The following is a 19,581-nucleotide window of genomic DNA, read 5'->3' as shown; positions in this document are numbered from 1 at the left end:
ATATATATACACATATATGTATGTATATATATGTATGTATATGTATGTGTATATATATATTTGTATTGTATGGGTGTTCATGTTTTGCCTGCTTGTATGTTGTGAACCCATGCCATGCAGTGCCCACAGAGGACAGAAGAGGGCATCAGATCCCCTTGAACCTAAGTTAAGAGACTTGCTAGCCGCTATGTGGGTGCTGGGAATCGCACCCATGTCCTCTGCTAGAGCAGCCAATGCTCTTAACCACTGAGCCTTCTCTCCAGCTCCTGTTTTGTTTCTTGAAACAAGGTCTCACTTTGTAGTCCAGACCAGCCTTGAACTCCCTGCATAGCCCAGGCTGGCCTAAACTTTTGGCACTCTTTCTACCTCAGCTTCTAGTGTGCTGAGATTGCAGGCATGCCACCATGCCTATCTTTTTTTTTTTTCAAGATTCATTTATTTTTATTTTATATGTATGAGTGTTTGCCTGTATGTAAGTACCCCATGTGCATGCCTGGTGCCTCAGGAGGCTAGAAGAGGGCATCAGATACTTTGGAACTGGAGTTACAAATGAATGTGAGCTGCCATGTGGGTGCTAGGTCCTCTGCAAGAGCAGCCAGTGCCCTTAACCCCTGAGCCATCACTCCTGAACTTTTTTTTTTAAGGCAGACTCAGCATGTAACCCAGGCTGACTTTAAACTCTCAATCCTTTCGCCTTCTTCACCTCCTAAGTGCTGGGATTACAAGCATGGTCTGCCATGCCTGCCTCTAGATCATTTTACTATACTGATGGGTTCAGGCTGCTAATATTTTGCTAGGGACTTCTGTCAAGTTCAACTTTGGGAGGCAGCTGAGCACCTTGGTTAAGAAACAAAGTTAGATGAATCTCATGCTAGTCTTAGTTCTGCTGCTACACTTGGACTAAGGGGTATGTGGTTGTGTACAACCAGAGCCTCAGTTTCTTCATCTGTAAAATGGGTCCATAAGACTGTCCACCTTCTGCAAATACTGAAAGGGTTCCATGTAAGGGTGCCCATCAGGACTCAGCAGAGCCAACAGAGCTACAATGACTTATACATGGTATTTCCCGTGGCTGGCTCTATGCTGGGTACTATCAGCTATGAATTCACCACGTCTTATAAAGTAGGTGTTTTAAGACTGTCATCTTACAGGAGAGGAGATCAGATTCTAAAGTGAAGTGAGTTTTCTTGAAAACGCACAGCCAGATAATGGGAAGCCAGCGTCAACCCCAGGCTACCTGACCTTGAGGCTTCATTAAGCAGGCAGGGAGTGTGGGTCAGTGGGAGAGCACTTGCCTAGCAGGTATGAGGTCCTGGGTTCTGTTGCCCAACATTGCAGAACACCTGGAGAGAAAACAGACTAGAATAGATACGTAGATGGCTGATTGATAGACTACAGCTGCCTGCACACAGTGTTTACAAAGTGTTTTCAAGCGTGCAAGGCTGATAGACATTTACAATGATCAGTCACTGTATCGCCACCCCACAAGTCTCTCCCTCCCTCCTCCCCCCTTTCTCTTTCTTCCACCATGTGAGTCCCAGGGATTAAACTCAACTTGTCAGGCTTGGCCGCAAATGCCTTTACCTGCTGAGTCATCTCCCAGTCACTTACAAATCTTTTAACATTTGATTCAGAGGATGATTTCAAAGTTGCAGACATGTGTCTCTTACTTCAGCATGCAATCTATGAAATAGAACTTGGTCTTGTTTCCAGATATTCTTTTTTCTTTAAAAAAGATTTTTTATGCCGGGTGTGGTGGCGCACGGTGGCGCACGCCTTTAATCTCAGCACTCAGGAGGCAGAGACAGACGGATCTCTGTTCAGTTCAAGGCCAGCCTGGTCTACATAGTGAGTTCCAGGATAGCTGGGGCTACAGGAAGACCCTGTCTCAAAAAGACCAAAAGGAAAAAAAAAAGAAAAGAAAAAGAAAAAAGATTTTTATTAGAGCTAAAGATGGCTTCTTGTAGAGAACCCAGGTTTGGTTCCCAGCACCTACATGATGGCTAAAAATCATCTGTAACTCCACTTCCAAGGGATCCAGAGCCCTCTCCCGGCCTCAGTGAGCATTGCCTGCATGTGGTGCACTTGCATGCAGGCAAAACACTTATACACACAAAAAGAAGTACATCCCCAAAAAGCTTTTGTTAGGCATTGTGTGGTGGTGCACGCCTCTAGTCCTGAGACTCAGGAGGCAGAAGCAGGCAGATCTCTGTGAGATCAAGGTCTGGCTGGTTTACATAGAGAGTTCCAGACCAGCTGGGGCTACAGGGAGACCCTGTCTTAAAAATAAAATAAATAAATAAAATAAAAAAAATAAAAAATAAAAATAAAATAAAGTAAAAATAAATGTAAAAAAGTTTTTATTACCTTTACTTATTTATCTTGTGTTGGGGGTACATGGATAACAAGGCCCACCTGTGGAAGTCATAAAACCTGAGCCATTTCCATGGTCTACTTTTATATTTTTTGTTTTTTGTTTTGAGACAATGCCTCATAGCTCAGGCTGACTTAGAACTCACTATGTAACTGAGGATGGCCCCAAGCTGATCCTCCATCCTTGACTTCCCAGGCTTTAGAGTGGCCGCCACGCCTGGCTTTCCAGGTCTTTTTCTTGTGAAGTGCGCACTGCGTGATCATCAGTCAGGCTGCTTGCTCTATGTGACCAGGCTCCACAGACCGGGAGGTTAAACAGGCAGCAGGTTCTCCCCGTTCTGGAGGCTGGAAGCTGAGCTCAGAGCATCAGAAGGCACAGCGAGGTTAGTTCTAGGTCGGGATGGGCTTCCTTGTGTGCAGTTGAACTCCTTGCTGTGTTCTCACCAGCAGAGACAAGACAGAAACGTATCCTTCTACATCTCTCTCGGGGCATTACATTAATCATCCGAGGACCCTACCTCCTGCTCTGACATAGTCCTGATCGCCTCCCGCTCGCCCCAACTCCAGACTCCATTGCCTTGGGGATTAGGTTTTTGACCTAGCAATCTACAGGGGGTCACATTCTGCCAGAGTAACCTGTGCACTTATATTGAGTTTTGACAACTGCATACACCTGTATGACCTCAGCTCAGCAAGCTCTAAAATGCTGCCCAGACATGCCCCTTCCCAGTGTCCTATCCCCACCCACTAAGAAAGTACCATTGGGGCTGGAGAGATGGCTCAGTGGTTAAGAATACTGGTTATTCTTGCAGAAGACCCGGGTTCAAATCCCAGCACCCACATGGCAGCTAACAACCGTCTGTAACTCCAGTCCCAGGGGATCCGACAGCCTCTTCTGACCTCCCAGGGCATTGCACCACACACGTACAGGCAATATATGCATACACATAAAATAAAAATAATAAAAAAAATTTAAAGTTGAAAAAAAGAAAATACCATATCCAAATCATCTACCATAAATTCTGCCTCTTCTAGAATTTCATGCAAGTAGAGTCAGACTGTGGGCCTGCCTTTGCACCTCAGTTGTTTCAAACATAGCTGCTGTTTGTTTAGTGGGTTGCTTGAGGAAGGGATGAGTTTGTTTGTTTGTTTGTTTGGTTGGTTGGTCTGGCTCTGGATTTTTAAAAAATTTTTTGTTTATTTACTAATTTATTTTTGGTTTTTCATGTATATGAGTGCATTGTCTGCTTGTAAGTGTACCCATGATGTGCAATGCCTGTGGACGTCAGAAGAGGGCATCAGATTCCTCTGGAACTGGAGTTACAGGTGGTCGTTAGCCACCATGTGGGTGCTGGGAACTGAACCCTGGTCCTCTGCAGGAACAGCCAGTGCTCTTCACTGATGAGCCATCTCTCCAGCCCTTATTTTTGTTTTTTGAGACAAGTTCTCATGCAGCCCAGGCTGGCCTCAAACTTAACATGTAACTAAATATAACCTTGAACTGATCCACTTCTATATCCCAAATGCTGGAATTACAGGCTTGTGAAACCATGCCCAATCACCGGATTTTTTTTGTATGTATGAATGTTTTTGCCTGCATGTATGTAAGCACACCATGTGGGTCCAGTACCTCCATAGGCCAGAAGAGGACATCAGATCGTCTGGACTTACTAGATGGTTGTTAGTCACCGTGTGTGTTGAGAACTGAATTCTAGCCCTCTGCAAGAGCAGTTGGTACTTTCATTTATTTTAATATTTTAATTTTTTAATGTGTATGAGTGTATTGCCTGCATGTATGTGAGTGCACCCTTGTCATGCAGTGCCACAGAGGGCTTCAGATTTCCGTGGAACTGGAGTTAAGGACAGTTCGTAGCTGCCATGTGGGTGCTCAGAATTAAACTTGGGTCTTCTGCAAGAGCAGTCAGTGCTCTTAACCGCTGAGCCATCTCTCCAGGCCCTGAGCAGCTGGTACTTAAAAAAAAAATGTGCTCTGGCGTGGTGGCACATGCCTTTAATCCCAGCACTCAGGAGGCAGAGGAAAGTGGATTTCTGTGAGTTCAAGGCCAGCCTGGTCTACATAGTGAGTTCCAGGACAGCTGGGGCTACAGGGAGACCCTGTCTCAAAAAGACCAAAAAAAAAAAAAAAAACCAAAAAAAAAGAAAAAACAAAAAAAGTATGTGCAATGCCCATGAAGGCCAGAGGAGGGTGTTGGGTTCCTCTGGAACTGGAGTTACAGACAGTTGCTACCCTCCAGGCGGGTGCTGGGAACTACCCTGGTCCTCTGTAAGAACCACTGAGCTATCTCTCCTGGCCAGCTCTCTGGATTTTTTAAAGCAGCATCTCTCTGCTTCCAGGGCTGGTCTTGACCTTCTGGGCTCAAGTGACTATTGTGTCTCAGCCTCCCAAGTAACTGGGACTACTGTACCCAACTTTTTGTTGTTGTTTAGGAATGAGAATACAGGACTCACTGTTGCCCAGGCTGGCCTGGAACTTGCTGTGGCACACAGGCCAGGCTCCAACTTTCCCTCCCCTGCATTTACTGAGGATAGAAATCAAGTACTCCCAGTGCCCACCTAGCAGCATCTAGCTGCTCTTTGCTCTGATGCTTTTGATGCTGAGCTTTGCTTCTGATGCTGAGCACCCGGCACCCAGGCCCAGAGAGGTGACAGGATTCACCACGCACCAAGCACCTAGGGTTGCTTCTCCCGGTGGGCTCTTGTCATGCAGCCTGAGGGGCGGGATGTTTCTAACCTGGTCACCTCTCTGCACAGGGGGAGAGGCTGAGCCACGCGGTGGGCTGTGCGTTCGCCGCCTGTCTGGAGCGGAAGCAGCGCCGGGAGAAGGAGTGCGGGGTCACGGCTGCCTTTGATGCCAGCCGCACCAGCTTTGCCCGCGAGGGTTCCTTCCGCCTGTCAGGGGGTGGCCGGCCTGCGGAGCGTGAGGCAGGGGACAAGAAGAAAGGTGGGTGCCCCGGACAGGGACCAGAGATCAGGGATGGGTGCACAGGGCAGGTGGGACCAGGGATGGGTGCTTAGAGCAGGTGGGACCAGGGATGGGTGCTCAGGGTAGGTGGGACCAGGGACAGGTGCTCAGGGTAGGTGGGACCAGGGACGGGTGCTCAGGGCAGGTGGGATCAGGGATGGGTGCTCAGGGCAGGTGGGACCAGGGATGGGTGCTCAGGGCAGGTGGGGCGGGCACAGGTGGGGCAGGTGGGACCAGAGTTGGGTACTCGGGGCAGGTGGGACCAGAGTTGTGTACTCAGGGCAGGTGGGGTGGGCACAGGTGGGGCACATGGGACCAGAGATGGGTGCTCAGGGCAGGTGGGGCAGGCACAGGTGGGGCAGGAGGGACCAGGGACCAGGGATGGGTGCACAGGGCAGGTAGGGCGGGAACAGGTGGGGCAGGTGGAACCAGGGGCCAGGTTTTGGGGAGGGCTGCAGAGGACCAGTGACACCTGGCTGCCAAGGGTGGTTATGGTTTATAGCCCAAAAATCAATTTTAGGAAGAATCCAGAAGTAGCTCCCAACTGTAATTGCACATCAGAGGAGTGTGAGGTAGAAAGATTGCCCCAAGTTCAAGGTCAGCCCGGGCTACAGAGTGAGACTCTGCCTCTCCAAACAAGAGTAGAAGACATAATATCAGACACTAGAGAGCAGGCCTTGGTGGTTAAGGACACTTGCTGCTTTTCCAGAGGACTGGAGTTTGGTTCCCATGATGCATGTTAAATGACTTACAACCTCCTGTGACACTAGCTTCAGGGAATCTGATATCCTGTTTTGGCCTCTGAGGCACCTACACCCACACAGACATATAAATAAAAATTAATATTTAAAAGGAAAAAGAACACAAAAATTCTTTAAAGAAGAAAATATTGGAGTACTTTGTATAGTACAGTCCTTGTATAATATAATGGTATTCTGTGTATGTGTGTGTCCTTGTATAATATAGTGGTACTGTGTGTGTGTGTGTGTGTGTGTGTGTGTGTGTGTGATGGATTGCCAAGTAAAAGATATACTTACCGTAGAGCTTACTTTGAGTTGCCGTGAAGAAAGAAGGAAGGCTTAGGTGCAGCTCAGTGGTAGAGAGAGGCCCTGGATTCCATTCCTAACCCTGCACAATGAAAAAAAAAATATGATGAAAAAATTTAGGGTCTCGTAGCTCAGGCTAGCCTCAATCTCCAGCTCTTTCTGCCTCAGCCTCCTGAGTGCTGGGACAGGTATGAACCACTTACCTGGCATCTATTTATTTATTTTTTGGTATTTTTGAGTTAGGGTCTCCCTGTAGCCCTAGCTGGCCTGGACCTCGCTATGTAGACCAGGCTGGCCTTGAACTCTCAGAGATTTGCCTGCCTCTGCCTCCCAAGCGCTGGGATTAAAGGTGTGCACCACCATGCCCAGCCTATTTTTATTTTTTATGTGCATGTGTTTTGCCTGCATATAGGTAAGTGTACCACATGCATGCATGCCCTCAGAGGCCAAAAGAGGAAATCATATCTCCTGGAACTGGAGTTATGAAACAGTTGTTAGCTGCCATGTGGGTGCTGGGAACCAAACCCAGGTCCTCTGCAAGAGCAGCCAGTGCTCTTAACCACTAAGCCATCCCTCCAGCCCTCCCCTTTTTTAGATATTTGTTTTATTTTTTTATGTGTATGTGTGTGTACCTGGGTGAATGTATGTGCACCACCTGCATGTAGGTGCTGGTGGAGGCCAGCAGGGGGCATCAGGTACCCTTGAACTAGAGTTACAGGCAGTTGTGAGCCACCTAACATGGGTACTGGGAACTGAACCTGGATCCTCTGCAAGAACAGTAAGTGCTGTTAACTGCTGAGCCATCTCTCTAGCCCCAATATTTTGTTTTGTTTTTTGAGACACTTTTGTTATGTAGTCCAAGATGGCCTCAGACTCACAGCAATCCTTCTGCTTCAACTTCCCAAGTACTGCGATTACAGGTCTGTGCCACCATGCCTGGCTTATCACTAGAATTTATTTATTGTTTTCAGTACTGGAGACTGAATCAGGATTTTGTAGCAAGCATTCTGACACTGAGCTCCATCCCCAGCCATCTTTTTATTTTTAAAGTTGATAATGTCTCTTTTGATTTGTAAATTACATGACCATTTAAAGGACCCTCTGCATGAAGGCTGGAGTGATAGCTTAGAGGTTCAGAGCACTTCTATCACAAGAACCTCTATCAGAGGTTCTGTCACAAGGATCAGAGCCACATGGGTGGATTACAGACTTGTAACTCCAGCTTCAAGGGATCTGATGCCTTCTTCTGGGTGTTTTTTGTTGTTGTTGTTGTTGTTGGGTATTTTTTGGTCTTTTTGAGGCAAGGTCTCCCTTTGAACTCACAGAGATCACCTGCCTTTGTCTCCTGAGTGCTGGGACTAAAGGTGTGCACCACCATACCCATCTTGATGCCTTCTTCTGGCCTCCTCCAGCACCTGGACATACACTCACACACACACACAAATAATTTTTGTTGTTGTTGTTGTTTTGAGACAGGGTCTCACTATGTAGCCACAGCTGGCCTGGAGCTTACTATGTAGACCAGGCTGGCTATGATCTCACAGAGATCCACCTGCCTCTCCTTCCCAAGTGCTTGAATTAAAGGCATATACCACCACACCCATCCAAATACTTTGTTTTTAGAAAAGGTCCTATGCAAAGTTCTTCATAACTTACAAAGTATTTTACTGCTTTCATCATCTGTTAGAATTTGTAAGGAATAGTCAATAAATGGCACAATAGAGTCCATGGTGTTTTATTATTTACAAAGGGCACACAGATATGCACCCCTTTACAAGGTACAGATTTTTCCTCACCATTTACCTAGAGTGTTAGAATTATGAGGGGACTGGGCCCAGGGGTAAAGGTCTGTCATCCCAGCTACTCATTAGACTGAAGCAGGAGAATCGAAAATTCAAGGCCTGTCTGGGCTACAGAGTGAGTTCAAGGCCAGCCTGGGCAACTTACTGAGACCCTGTCTCAAAATTAAAATCAAGTAAAAATTGCTGGGGTCCAGATGTATTGGTGTTCACCTTTAATCCCAGCACTCAGGAGGCAGAGGCAGGCAGATCTCTGTGAGTTCGAGGCCAGCCTGGTCCACGTAGCGAGTTTCAGACAAACCAGGGCTACGTGGGGAGACCCTGCCTCCTCCCCACCCGACCCCCGCACCCCCTACCACAACCCCACAAAAGAAAGATGTGCCTGCTGCTGTTGGGTACAGAGCTGACTGCAGCAGGGTTTTGAGTTTGCAAAGGGTTCACTGTATCTAAAGGGTGTTCTGATTTCCAGGCACTACAGAAAGAAAGCACTTTGCTGTTTGCATAGCCTAAGGAGAGTTTACATGGTGAGGACTGATTTGCTGAGCATCTCACACTCATGGCTGCTGTGCAGAATCACAGCCTGAGGCAATGCTTTTTCTACTAAGCTCTCACTCTTCACAGAGCTGTTTATCAAGCTTTTGTGACAATCTGAAGCCTTGATAACTGACTGTCCAGGAAGGCCTGGGGGAGGTAGCCTAGGGAAACTGGAGCCCAGAGATGGGAGGGAACTTCCTGAGGTCACACAGCAGTGAGATGGGGACAGAGGTGGTTTCCTGCTTCCAAATTTGCAGAGATATTGGAGGAGGGGGAGGAGGCACCTGCCCTTGAAGAGCCTGCATGCTGTCAATTTGTAGTCTCAGGTTTCCCCAGAGGACAGAGGTCAGTCCCAGAGTGAAGGAAACCCAGGCTGAGGGGCTAGAATAATTTGGAAAGATTCCCAAATTATGAAGGAGCCAAGTCAGGTCTAGAACAACTGGTCACAGCTGGAGAAAGTAAAAGCATTTTTGAGGTGGGGAGAATGGGAGAGAGAGAGAAACAGAGAGGGACAGAGAAAGACAGACCAGGCCAGAGGGAGGGACAGGTGAGGGCAGTGGCTTGGAGCACAGGCTCCAGAGGCAGCCTGCCCCTTGGCAGCAGTGTGACCTAAGTCACTCCAGTTTTTGTGTCTGTGAGATGGCCATGGTCTTGACCACCTGGTGGTTGTGTGAATTGAATGAGTTAGTGTCTGCAAGGCTCCTGGGGCAGTGCCTCAGTATGCTCATGCACCAAGTGAGGGTCAGTGGTCAGAAAAGGAAGACTGTGTCCAAGAGGGAAATAAGAACCCCTGACGAAGACAATAGGGACAGAAAGCTAGAGGGACACAGGGTTAGGCTAGGGGACAATTCCCCAGTGGTCTTCTGGGGAAGTGATCTTGGCTTGGGTGGGGACAAGCCTTGACCCCTTGATCCCTTTATAGCCCTGACCATCCTGTAGTGGGGACAGGATATGTGGGGTGACAAGGCAACTCTGGGGAGTAATCAAGGGAGCAAGTGAGGACTGGGTTGTAGCTTAATGGTAGCGTACTTCCTTAGAATCCCCCAGTGAGGGGCTGGGGTGTGGCTCAGTGGTAGAGCACCTGCCTAGAATCCCCCAGTGAGGGGCTGGGGGTGTGACTCAGTGTACAGTGCTTGGCTAACATGCACAAGACCCTGGGTTCTATTTCCAGCACTGTAAAAGCAAGACCAGTTAGGCTTTGTTTCCAATGCCTAAGTGAGGTGACTAACAGACCATCTCTTCCATGTCTCTAGCAGAGGCAGCAGCTGCCCCCGCTGCGGCTCCTGGCCCTGCCCAACCTGGGCATGTGTCCCCAACACCAGCCACCACATCCCCTGGTGAGAAGGGGGAGGCGGGCACCCCAGCGGTTGCAGGCACCACCGTGGCTGCTGCTATTCCCCGGCGCCATGCCCCTCTGGAGCAGCTGGTTCGCCAGGGCTCCTTTCGTGGGTTTCCAGCGCTCAGCCAGAAGAACTCTCCTTTCAAACGGCAGCTGAGCCTACGGTTGAATGAACTACCATCAACACTGCAGCGCCGAACTGACTTCCAGGTGAAGGGCACAGGTGAGTCCTGGAATCAGCAAGAAGGGGCATCAGAATCAATTAGCACTATCTGATGTAGGCAAGGACTAGAGGAGAAATGGGATAACTGTGATTGATTAACACTGTCTGCAAGGGGGCATAGGTTAAACGTGGGGGCTGGAGAGATGGCTCAGTGGTTAAGAGCATTGACGGGTCTTGCAGGGGATCCGGGTTCGATTCCCAGCTCGATTCCCAGCACCCACATGGTGGCTACAAACTGTCTTTAACTCCAGTTCCAGGGGAATCCAAAATCCTCTTCTGACCTCTGCAGCATTACATGACACAGGTGCACTCACGTACATACACTCATACACCTAAAATAAAAAAATAAAAATAAAAAAATTTTTTTTTAAAAAACCACGTGGAACATACCTTGTTCAATTAATGATGTCTGCTATAGTCAAGGACTGGAAGAGAGCTAGAGCAAATCATGATTGATTAGCCATTTCTACTAGATAGAAATGTAGCACAATCATGATCAATTTATAGAGTCTGCTGTTATTAAGGGAAGGGGCAAGATGGCACACGTTATGATGGTTAGAAAAGTCTGCTGTGATAAGTTTACTATCAACAAGGGAAAGAAGAGAAACAGCAGGGTGTTCTGGACTTACCCTAAGAGCTGATTCCAGAATGTGGTCAGTGAAATCCCAAGACCTGGCCAACTCAGTGAGCAAAGAGCTCAGTGGAGAAAACCAAAAATATTGTGTTTGATTATTAATGTCTGCCATGGGCCAGGGAAAGAAGAGAAGTGCTGTATGTCATGATCTAAAAGCAGTATCTGAGTTGGGCATGCTGGCACACACCTGTAATCCCAGTACTCCAGAGACAGAGGCAGAAGGCACTTGAGTTCAAGGCCAGCCTGGACTACCTAGAAAGATCGTGTCTCAAAACACATAATAAAAGCCATGTCTGCCTTGGACTGAAGAGATAAAAAATGTGACACAGTGCCACGAGTTTGTCCTAAGGAGACAGGTGGGAGGGCTACATACCCTTCAATGGTCCTGGAACCATGCGGTCTGACCCTGGCTACTGCTTCCATAACCACATTTGGCCCTTCTGGCTGTGGGGATTGGTGTGGAGGGTATCAATGTACAGCCACGAGGCTGGGAACATGTCCTACATGTCCTACTCCCTGTCCTACAGTGCTCTTTGGGTATGAAACGCCGTCACATGCCCTTGGGTTTGCAGTCCTCATTCAGTCTAATATTAAACACATAGGAAGCTGTCACCCATGCTCTTGAGGTGGGTGGCAGGCTCCCTGGGCTTGGCTGGGGAGGCTTACACTCTTGAGGTCAGTTGCACACTGACTTGGATGTGAGTTGTCATAGAGAAATTTCACAGACTCACACTCTGATATGCATATCTGTCACAGATGCCAAAAGTCACAAATTCAACTGTTACCTATGTACAGAAACCACAACATCACACAGACTCGAAGCATACACTCAGAAGTCACACTCAAATTTGCACACTTGCCATACCACTTGCATAGCTTCACAATCCCAGAAGACCCATGTGCAGATTCACACGTACTCACCAGCTCATGCCCACATTGCACAGTGGGAATCACAAGAGACGCGGCACAGCTGAACTTCAGGCACACTTGGAGGCCACACCTCAGACCTCATGCCCGTTTGGAGGAACACATGCAGTTACCATAGGCATTGGTCCGGAAACCACATATACCTCCACTTGAATCCCCATGTCACACCCAGTGACTCCTGCAGCTGCCTGTGCCTCTTGAAGACAGCCATTTGCGGAAACGTCAGACATTTATTGCTACTACACATACCTGTCGGTGGTGTCTTTGGATGATACTTTCTTCCTCCCAGGACCTTCAAGGCCACCATGCCTATTATGTGTCTCCTGTCTTGCTGGCATGGTTTCATCTCTGCCAGAAGTGATGTCTGTGTTAACCCAGGCCAAGTGGGGGACCAGGGTGTATGGTCCCCAGCCAGTGAACAGCAGTATGGCCAGCATTCATTCTGACTGCCCATGCTCTTGTCATGTTATTTATGAATGCATGTTAAACATTTTTAGACATCTCTTCTGGTAGTGACCACTTAGATCATGAGGATCCTTGTTTGGGATCTTTGTCACTGTCAATTGTAAACATCACACACTGACTTGGCTGTTGTATCAGTCACTTTGTTGTCACACACAGCCATGTGTACAGTTAATTTAGTGGCCAGGGTCACCTAGTGACCTACATACCTCTGGAAGGAAAGGAGTGTGGATAAGAGAGGGCCCCTGTGGGCCTGAAGTGAGAACAGGGTTGCAGCAGGCTGGGGCCTGTTTGCTGATCTCTGTCTTTCCCTGATGACCTCCCAGTGCCTGAGATGGAGCCTCCTGGTACCAGTGACAGCGATGGCATCAATGCTCTGTGCACACAGATCAGCTCGTCTTTTGCCAGTGCTGCAGCACCAGCGTCAGGGCCACCATCTGCCACAACAGGTAAATCCAGCCCTTCCACTGGAGCAGATGGAAACCCAAGAGCATTGGAAACCCAAGGAATCTTGGATAGTTCAGGGTTAGAGCCTTTGAACTGCAGATTGTCTCAGAGTCATGGGATCAGCTTAGAACCACTGGATCATCTTAGAATCCTGAGATCAGGTTAGAACCATGGGATCAGCTTAGAACCAGGAGATCAGGTTAGAGCCATGGGATCATCTTAGAATCCTGGGATCAGGTTAAAACCATGGGATCAACTCCAGAACCACGATTGTCCTAGAGCTACCACATCATCCCAGAACTACAGAAACATCCTAGAATCCTGGAGTCAACTTAGAACTACGGGAACAACTTAGAACTAAGGATTGTCATAGAGCCACAGTATCAAGTTAGATCAATTAGAATCATTCTAATTCAGCTTAGAAGTATGGAATGTCTTAGAGCCATGGGATTATCTTGGGACCAATTAACCATCTTAAAACCAGGAAATCAGGTTAGAACAGATCATCTGAACCATAGGGTCAGCTTTGAACCATGGATTCCAATTTTAGAGCCATGAATTGAGTCTTAGAATCCTGGATCAGATTATAAACCATGATACTGTCTTAGGAACAGGGATTAGTTTAGAATCACAAACCATATCAAAACTGTGGATTGTCTTAAAGCCATTGGATCATCTTGGAACCCTGAAATCATCTTAGAACCATGAACCACTTTAGAATCATAGACTGTGTTAGAAGTATGGGATCATTTTAGAACCCTAAATCAATTTAGAATCACATATCACCCAAGTGCCTACCATAGGATCACCTTAGATCAGAAGATCATTTTAGAACTATGGATCATCTTAGAGCCATGGGTTTATCCTAGAACCACAGGACCCAGCATGCACAGCTTAAGCAGACAAAGACCCAGCACAGAACTGTGGAAATGAACAGCAGGCCCCAATCTTAGCCGAAGAATTATTGGCATCTTATTACTGCTGGATGAGGAAGAGCTGATCTTAAAGGGAGGGACTCTGGATAGGCTGATTAGACCCCAGTAGATGAACTTGCACTGTGGGACATCTGGGGCACTCACTTTACATGATAGGCCTTAACACAAATGACAGACTGTATGAACTCCAGTGGGGAAGGTCATGGGAGGGCACCAAAGGGGAAGGGGGTATAAAGATGATTTTCTGTATGAAATATACAAAAATTCAATAAATTTTTTTAAAAAAAGAACCACAGGACCTCCTCAAAATTACAGACATTATAAATGTATCTCTAGAATCTTAGAAAACACAACCTTAAGAATCGTCCTGTGAGCTGGGTGTGGTGGCGCACTCGGGAGGCAGAGGCAGGCAGATCTCTGTGAGTTCAAAGCCAGCCTGGTTACCATAGAAAGTTACAGGCTAGCTGGGGCTATGGAGAGACGCTGTCTCAAAAATACCAAAAAACAAAACAAAACAAAACAACCAACCAAACAAACAAACAAAAAAAATGGTCCCGTGTTAGAACAGTGCAGTCTTAGAATCTTAGCCTTCTGAAATAATACATTGTCAAAATACTAGCTCAAAAGTGATACGCAGAGCTGGACATGGTGGCGCATGCCTTTAATCCCAGCACTCGGGAATCCAAGGCAGGTGGATCTCTGTGAGTTCAAGGCCAGCCTGGTCTACATAGTGAGTTCCAGGGCAGCTGGGGCTACAGGGAGACCCTGTCTCAAAAAGACAAAAAAATGTTTACCATCCGATGTGGCATGGGCCAGCGAAGGGCAATGGGCTACTTAGATTTTTCTGTCACAGGACTGTAGAGTCTCAAAACTGCGTTTTCAGCACTGCAAATTCATTATGTCAGAAAGGTTAAGTCACTTGCTCCAGGTCAGGAGTGGAGGAAATGAACTTGGATTCAGAGACAGTCTCACTCCAGGACCTGGACTCTGATCCCCAGGCCATCCTGACTCCTAGCCTGTGCCCTTCTCCTGCCTCTGTCCAGGGACTTCTGCCTGGGGTGAGCCCTCTGTACCCCCTGCAGCTGCCTTCCAGCCTGGGCACAAGCGGACACCTTCAGAGGCTGAGCGATGGCTGGAGGAAGTGTCCCAGGTGGCCAAGGCCCAGCAGCAGCAGCAGCAACAGCAGCAGCAGCAACAGCAGCAGCAGCAGCAGCAAGCAACCTCGGTGCCCACCATGCCCCCTGCCCTGCAACCCTTCTCTGCCCCAGTGGGGCCCTTTGACACTGCACCTGCCCAGGTGGCTGTGTTCCTGCCACCCCCACACATGCAGCCTCCTTTTGTGCCAGCCTACCCAGGCCTGGGTTACCCACCCATGCCCCGGGTGCCTGTGGTGGGCATCACACCTTCGCAGATGGTAGCCAATGCCTTCTGCTCAGCTGCCCAGCTCCAGCCCCAACCGGCCACCCTACTTGGGAAAGCCGGGGCCTTCCCACCCCCTGCTGCACCCAGTGCCCCTGGGGGCCAGGCCCGTCCACGCCCCCATGGGGCTCCCTGGCCACCAGAGCCAGTGCCAGCCCCTGCTCCTGAGTTGGACCCCTTTGAGGCCCAGTGGGCAGCATTAGAAGGCAAACCCACTGTGGAAAAGCCCTCCAACCCTTTCTCTGGCGACCTGCAGAAGACCTTCGAGATTGAACTGTAGCCCACGTTGCCCCGCTCCCACTTCATCCTTCCCGGGTGCACCAGACTCTGGAGGGGAGGCCTGACCTCTCCCCTAGTGCTGCTCCCTGGGTCTGTGTCCCTCAACACCCCCACTAAGCCCCTCTCTCCACCATCCTCACAACCACTACAGAACCAATATTGTGATGGCCAGGTTGCGACAAGATGGAATTCAGGGAGAGACCCAGCCTGGCTAAAGGAACCATTTCACTGCCGGACATAGGCTGGCAAATACCCCTTCCCAGCCCCGGACACGGGGGTGGTGACAGTCCCACGGAATGCCCTCGGTTCAAGCTACGTTTCCCAGTTTCTGTTGTTGACTTCCTACCTTCCAGTGTTGGGCAGGATGGGGGAGGGATGTCTACTTAGGGCTCTCCTGCGCCTGTCTCAAGTCTGGCCATCCCCTCCCTGCCCCATACACACAGCACAAGCTAAGGGCTTCCCTCTGCCCACGCTGCGTTCACTGCCAATGCTGTGCTCGCCCCACCCCCTCCCCCATACGGGAGGCCACGTCTTCCGCAGGGCAGAGGTCTCACGGGGTAGGGGCCAAATTGGGGGTCCAGGAGTGGGGGAGGGGGGAGGGAAAAAGATGCTCAGTTACCTCATGCCGGTGCCCGCTGGAGAGGGGCTCCCAGAAAGGGAAGGGGTGCCTGGCGGGTACTTTTCTATCTTTTATTTCCAGATTTTTTTTGTATCTAAACTTGCAGATTTGTATTATACAAGGACAGCCAATAAAGGAAGACTATAACGGTGGCCATGGGGGGAATAAGGTGTGTGTGGAGGTGGAGGGTGCTGTCACTGAGCCTTTCCTCCTGACATATAGGAGTGGTGGCCCATGTCTGTAATCCCAGCACTTGGGAGCCGAGGCAGGAAGATCAAGAGTTCAAGGCTATTTTTAGCTGCGTAGACAGTCTGAGGCCAGCTTAGACATGAGACCCTGACTCAAAAAACAGTCTTTCCTCCTTAGCCATCTGAAAAAAAAGAGGTCTTGAGGCTGGAGAGATGGCTCAGTGATTAAGAGCACTGACTGCTCCTGCAGAAGACCTGGGTTCGATTCCCAGCACCCACATGGTGGCTACACACCATTCTTAACTCCAGTTCCAGGGGAATCCAAAGTCCTTTTCTGACCTCCGTGGCATTGCACAACATGGATGCACTCACAAACACGCAGGCAATACACTCATACACATAAAAATAAAATATTTTTAAAAAGAGGTCTTCTTGAGCAATACCTCTGAGTCAGTTCGGGGACCCCCACCAGTTACGAGGCTAGTAGAGGGAACCCAAAATTAACCTCTCATTTCTATTATTAACAAACTTTGAGCCAAAGACCTTAAGGGCACATTCTAGGCTGTGCTGACTGGTTCACTATCAGCATCCCAAACAGATCATAATATAACTACCTCTTGGACCATGCTGAGAGATACTTGTCAGTTTCATTTCCATAACTCAGGCCAAAGTTTCCTCTGTCATTTAAAGCCCCTCTGTTCTTTCTTGGGTCCCTTAATATAGTTAATGAATATATTTTTGTAACATATGCTGGGGAACTGGACCTGGTGATAAACACCTGTAATCCCAGTACTTGGAAGGTGGAGGTGAGAAGATCAGGAGTTCTAGGTCATCCTTGGCTACATAGCAAGTTTGATCAAGGCCAACCTGAGCTACATGAGACCCTGTCTCATCCCCTTCCCCGAATCCCATATCTGTATAATGTGTGTGTATGTATGTGTGTATGTATGTATATATCAGCTGGGGAATGTGTGTGGCCAAGCGCTTGCTTAGCATGCACAAAGCTCCAGGTTCCATCAAACTATTAATATATATCAAACTATTTTATAGCTCTTTAAAATGATATGATTTTGTGCAATCCAATATTCTGCCCCTATTTGATAGCTAGCATGCAAGTGAAGGAGGGACCTGGAAACTCAAACCCAGCCTTTGATCAACCTTGAGGCCAGTCATTTAAACACGGCTTAGAAACAAACCTGAGGGTTGCCTTCCAAACCTGGAGATTGCCACAGGACCTGTAACAGACACTCTGCTAGGGCACAGACCCCCCCCGCCCACCAGGGATGGATGGAGCAGAGGGCTCTACTATAGATGAGCCACACTTGGTTACCTTCAAGCCTTTGCTCCATTTGAACCTCTCTCAAGGCCCCAAACCCTGTCCTGTCATTCTGTTTAGACCACTCATTTACCCTTCAGGCCAAGTCAAGACCCCCACCCATGCCACCCTTATCAAGGCTCTAGTCTTCATAGTCCGGTTTGTGATTATCTAGTGACTGGACTGTGGGAAGGGAAGGACCCTGTGCTGTCCTGTCTCTTACATGTCCCAATACAGGACCCGACTCATTCTGCCAACTGCTGATGATGAAGCCAGGTAGAAAGCACTTACAACTGGGAAAGGCAGGGGAAGGGCCAGAGGTGGCTCTGCAGTCCAGAGCCCTTACTGTTCTTGCTGAGGACTGGGATTCAGTTCCCAGCACCCACATCAAGCTGCTCACAACCGCCTATAATTCCAGTTTTAGGGGATCTGATACCCTCTTCCAGCCCCTACAGGTACCTGCATGCACATGGTGCACCGGGACACACACACACACACACACACACACACACACACTTTTTTTTTCTTATGTGTATGAGTGTTATGCCTGCATGCTGCATGTAGGTAAATGTACCTGTTTTGTGCAATGCCCTCGGAGGATGGAAGAGGCTGTTGGATCCCCTGGAACTGGAGTTACGGTTGTTTGCTACCATGTGGGTGCTGGGATTTGAACCTGGGTCTTCTGCAAGAACAGTCAGTGTTCTTAACCGCTCAGCCATCTCGCCAGCCCTTTGGTGTTTTTGTTGTTGTTGTTGTTGTTTTAAAAAAAAGAAGGGTCCTAGAACTGTGACAGGCATGGTCTGAGCTAAGTGGGGAAGGAAACAGGACACAAAATACACAATCATCTGGGGTTTTGTTTTGTTTTGTTTTGTTTTTTTGGTTTTGATTCTTGGCTGTATAGCTCTGGCTGGCCTCGGATTTGCTGGTCTGGAACTTGCAGTGATCTTGCTGCCTCTGCCTCCCCAGTGTGGAGGTGTGGGCCACCACATGCAGCCCCATACAGATTTTTCCAGAGCCATTCTTTCCCAGCATCCCCACCGATGTAATCAGATGGAGCCCACCAGGGGCTACGGCCACAGTCCTGCATCTCCTGAGGACCTCTGCAGTGCTCCTTCTGACCAGTATCTCTCCCATGGCCTTGATAAAGATTCTTGCGCTTAATGACATTGCAGAGGTTATAAGCCTAGGGTTACTCTCTGAACCCCAGTTCCCAGGCTTAGGCCCCTTTCAGAACATAGCCAGGAAATTCCAGCACTTAGGAGACAGAGACTGGAGGATCCTTGAGTTAAAGGCCACTCAGAGATGGGGTGCGGTGGTTCAGGCCTTTGATCCCAGCACTCGGAAGGCAGAGGCAAGTGGATCTCTGTGAGTTTGAGGCCAATCTGGTCTACATGGCAAGTTCCAGGAGAGCCAGTGTCATATAGTGAGACCCTGTCTCAAAAAAAAAATTATAATAAATAAATACATAAAATAAATACAAAAATAAAATCAGAATAAAACCAGGAATTAAGACTCTCAACCTACAGTAGGTTGGCCGCAATTAATGACAAGTGATCCATTCCCCATTGAGATCATTTGGGGGGACATCCCCACTGCCGGGTGGTGTACCCCCTTCCCAGCTCTTTGGAGAGCTCTGCCTCTCAATCGAGCCCACTCCTTGTGCCTCCTTCCCTGGAGCCGCCAGGACGCTCGCCAGGCACTTGAGCTCGGTTCCCCGCTCCCGAGAGTCCCGGAAACTCCCCCCTCCTCAAAACTGCGGCACCCGGGACCCACGCAGGGCCACCGCCCGCTCAGCATCCTCCTCCCGCGCCCTGCCACGTGTTTTGGCAGGCGAGGCCGCAGGGCGGGACGGCGCCCCCTGGTGGCCATGACCGCGCTGCTCCCCTGGTGGCCATGACCGCGCTGCTCCCCGAGTGGCCCGGTGGGTGGTTTTGCGCGCGAGCCCAACTGACAAGGACCTGGAGGCAGAAAATCAATTTTGGAAAAAACAATTGGCATCGGAGCCAGGAAGAACGTTATCCCTCAGGCCCTGGCTCAGCCGTTCGCTCCTCTGGGAAAG

General features: G+C 48.9%; 1 protein-coding gene across 3 annotated transcripts in view; it reads left to right on the top strand.

Moving 5' to 3' along the window:
- The window catches only part of Numbl (NUMB like endocytic adaptor protein), a 39,378-nt gene extending 23,207 nt beyond the window's left edge, over positions 1-16,171 (top strand). For 2 of the 3 annotated variants that reach the window (XM_008854007.1, XM_008854009.3), the window contains exons 7-10: positions 5,146-5,335; positions 9,989-10,297; positions 12,647-12,769; positions 14,746-16,171. In XM_008854007.1, the coding sequence (XP_008852229.1) occupies positions 5,146-5,335; positions 9,989-10,297; positions 12,647-12,769; positions 14,746-15,401 (1,278 nt within the window). In that variant the 3' untranslated portion in view covers positions 15,402-16,171. The remainder of the gene's footprint in view (positions 1-5,145; positions 5,336-9,988; positions 10,298-12,646; positions 12,770-14,745) is intronic. The other variant, XM_008854008.3, reaches the window with a different exon arrangement.
- Positions 16,172-19,581: the final 3,410 nt, after the last annotated feature.

Source organism: Nannospalax galili, unplaced genomic scaffold (genome assembly GCF_000622305.1).
Source record: "Nannospalax galili isolate Female #2095 unplaced genomic scaffold, S.galili_v1.0 scaffold886, whole genome shotgun sequence".
Taxonomy (NCBI): Eukaryota; Metazoa; Chordata; class Mammalia; order Rodentia; family Spalacidae; genus Nannospalax; species Nannospalax galili.
The sequence above is the reverse complement of the archived record's forward strand: the minus strand, read 5'-3'. Positions and strand labels throughout refer to the sequence as shown.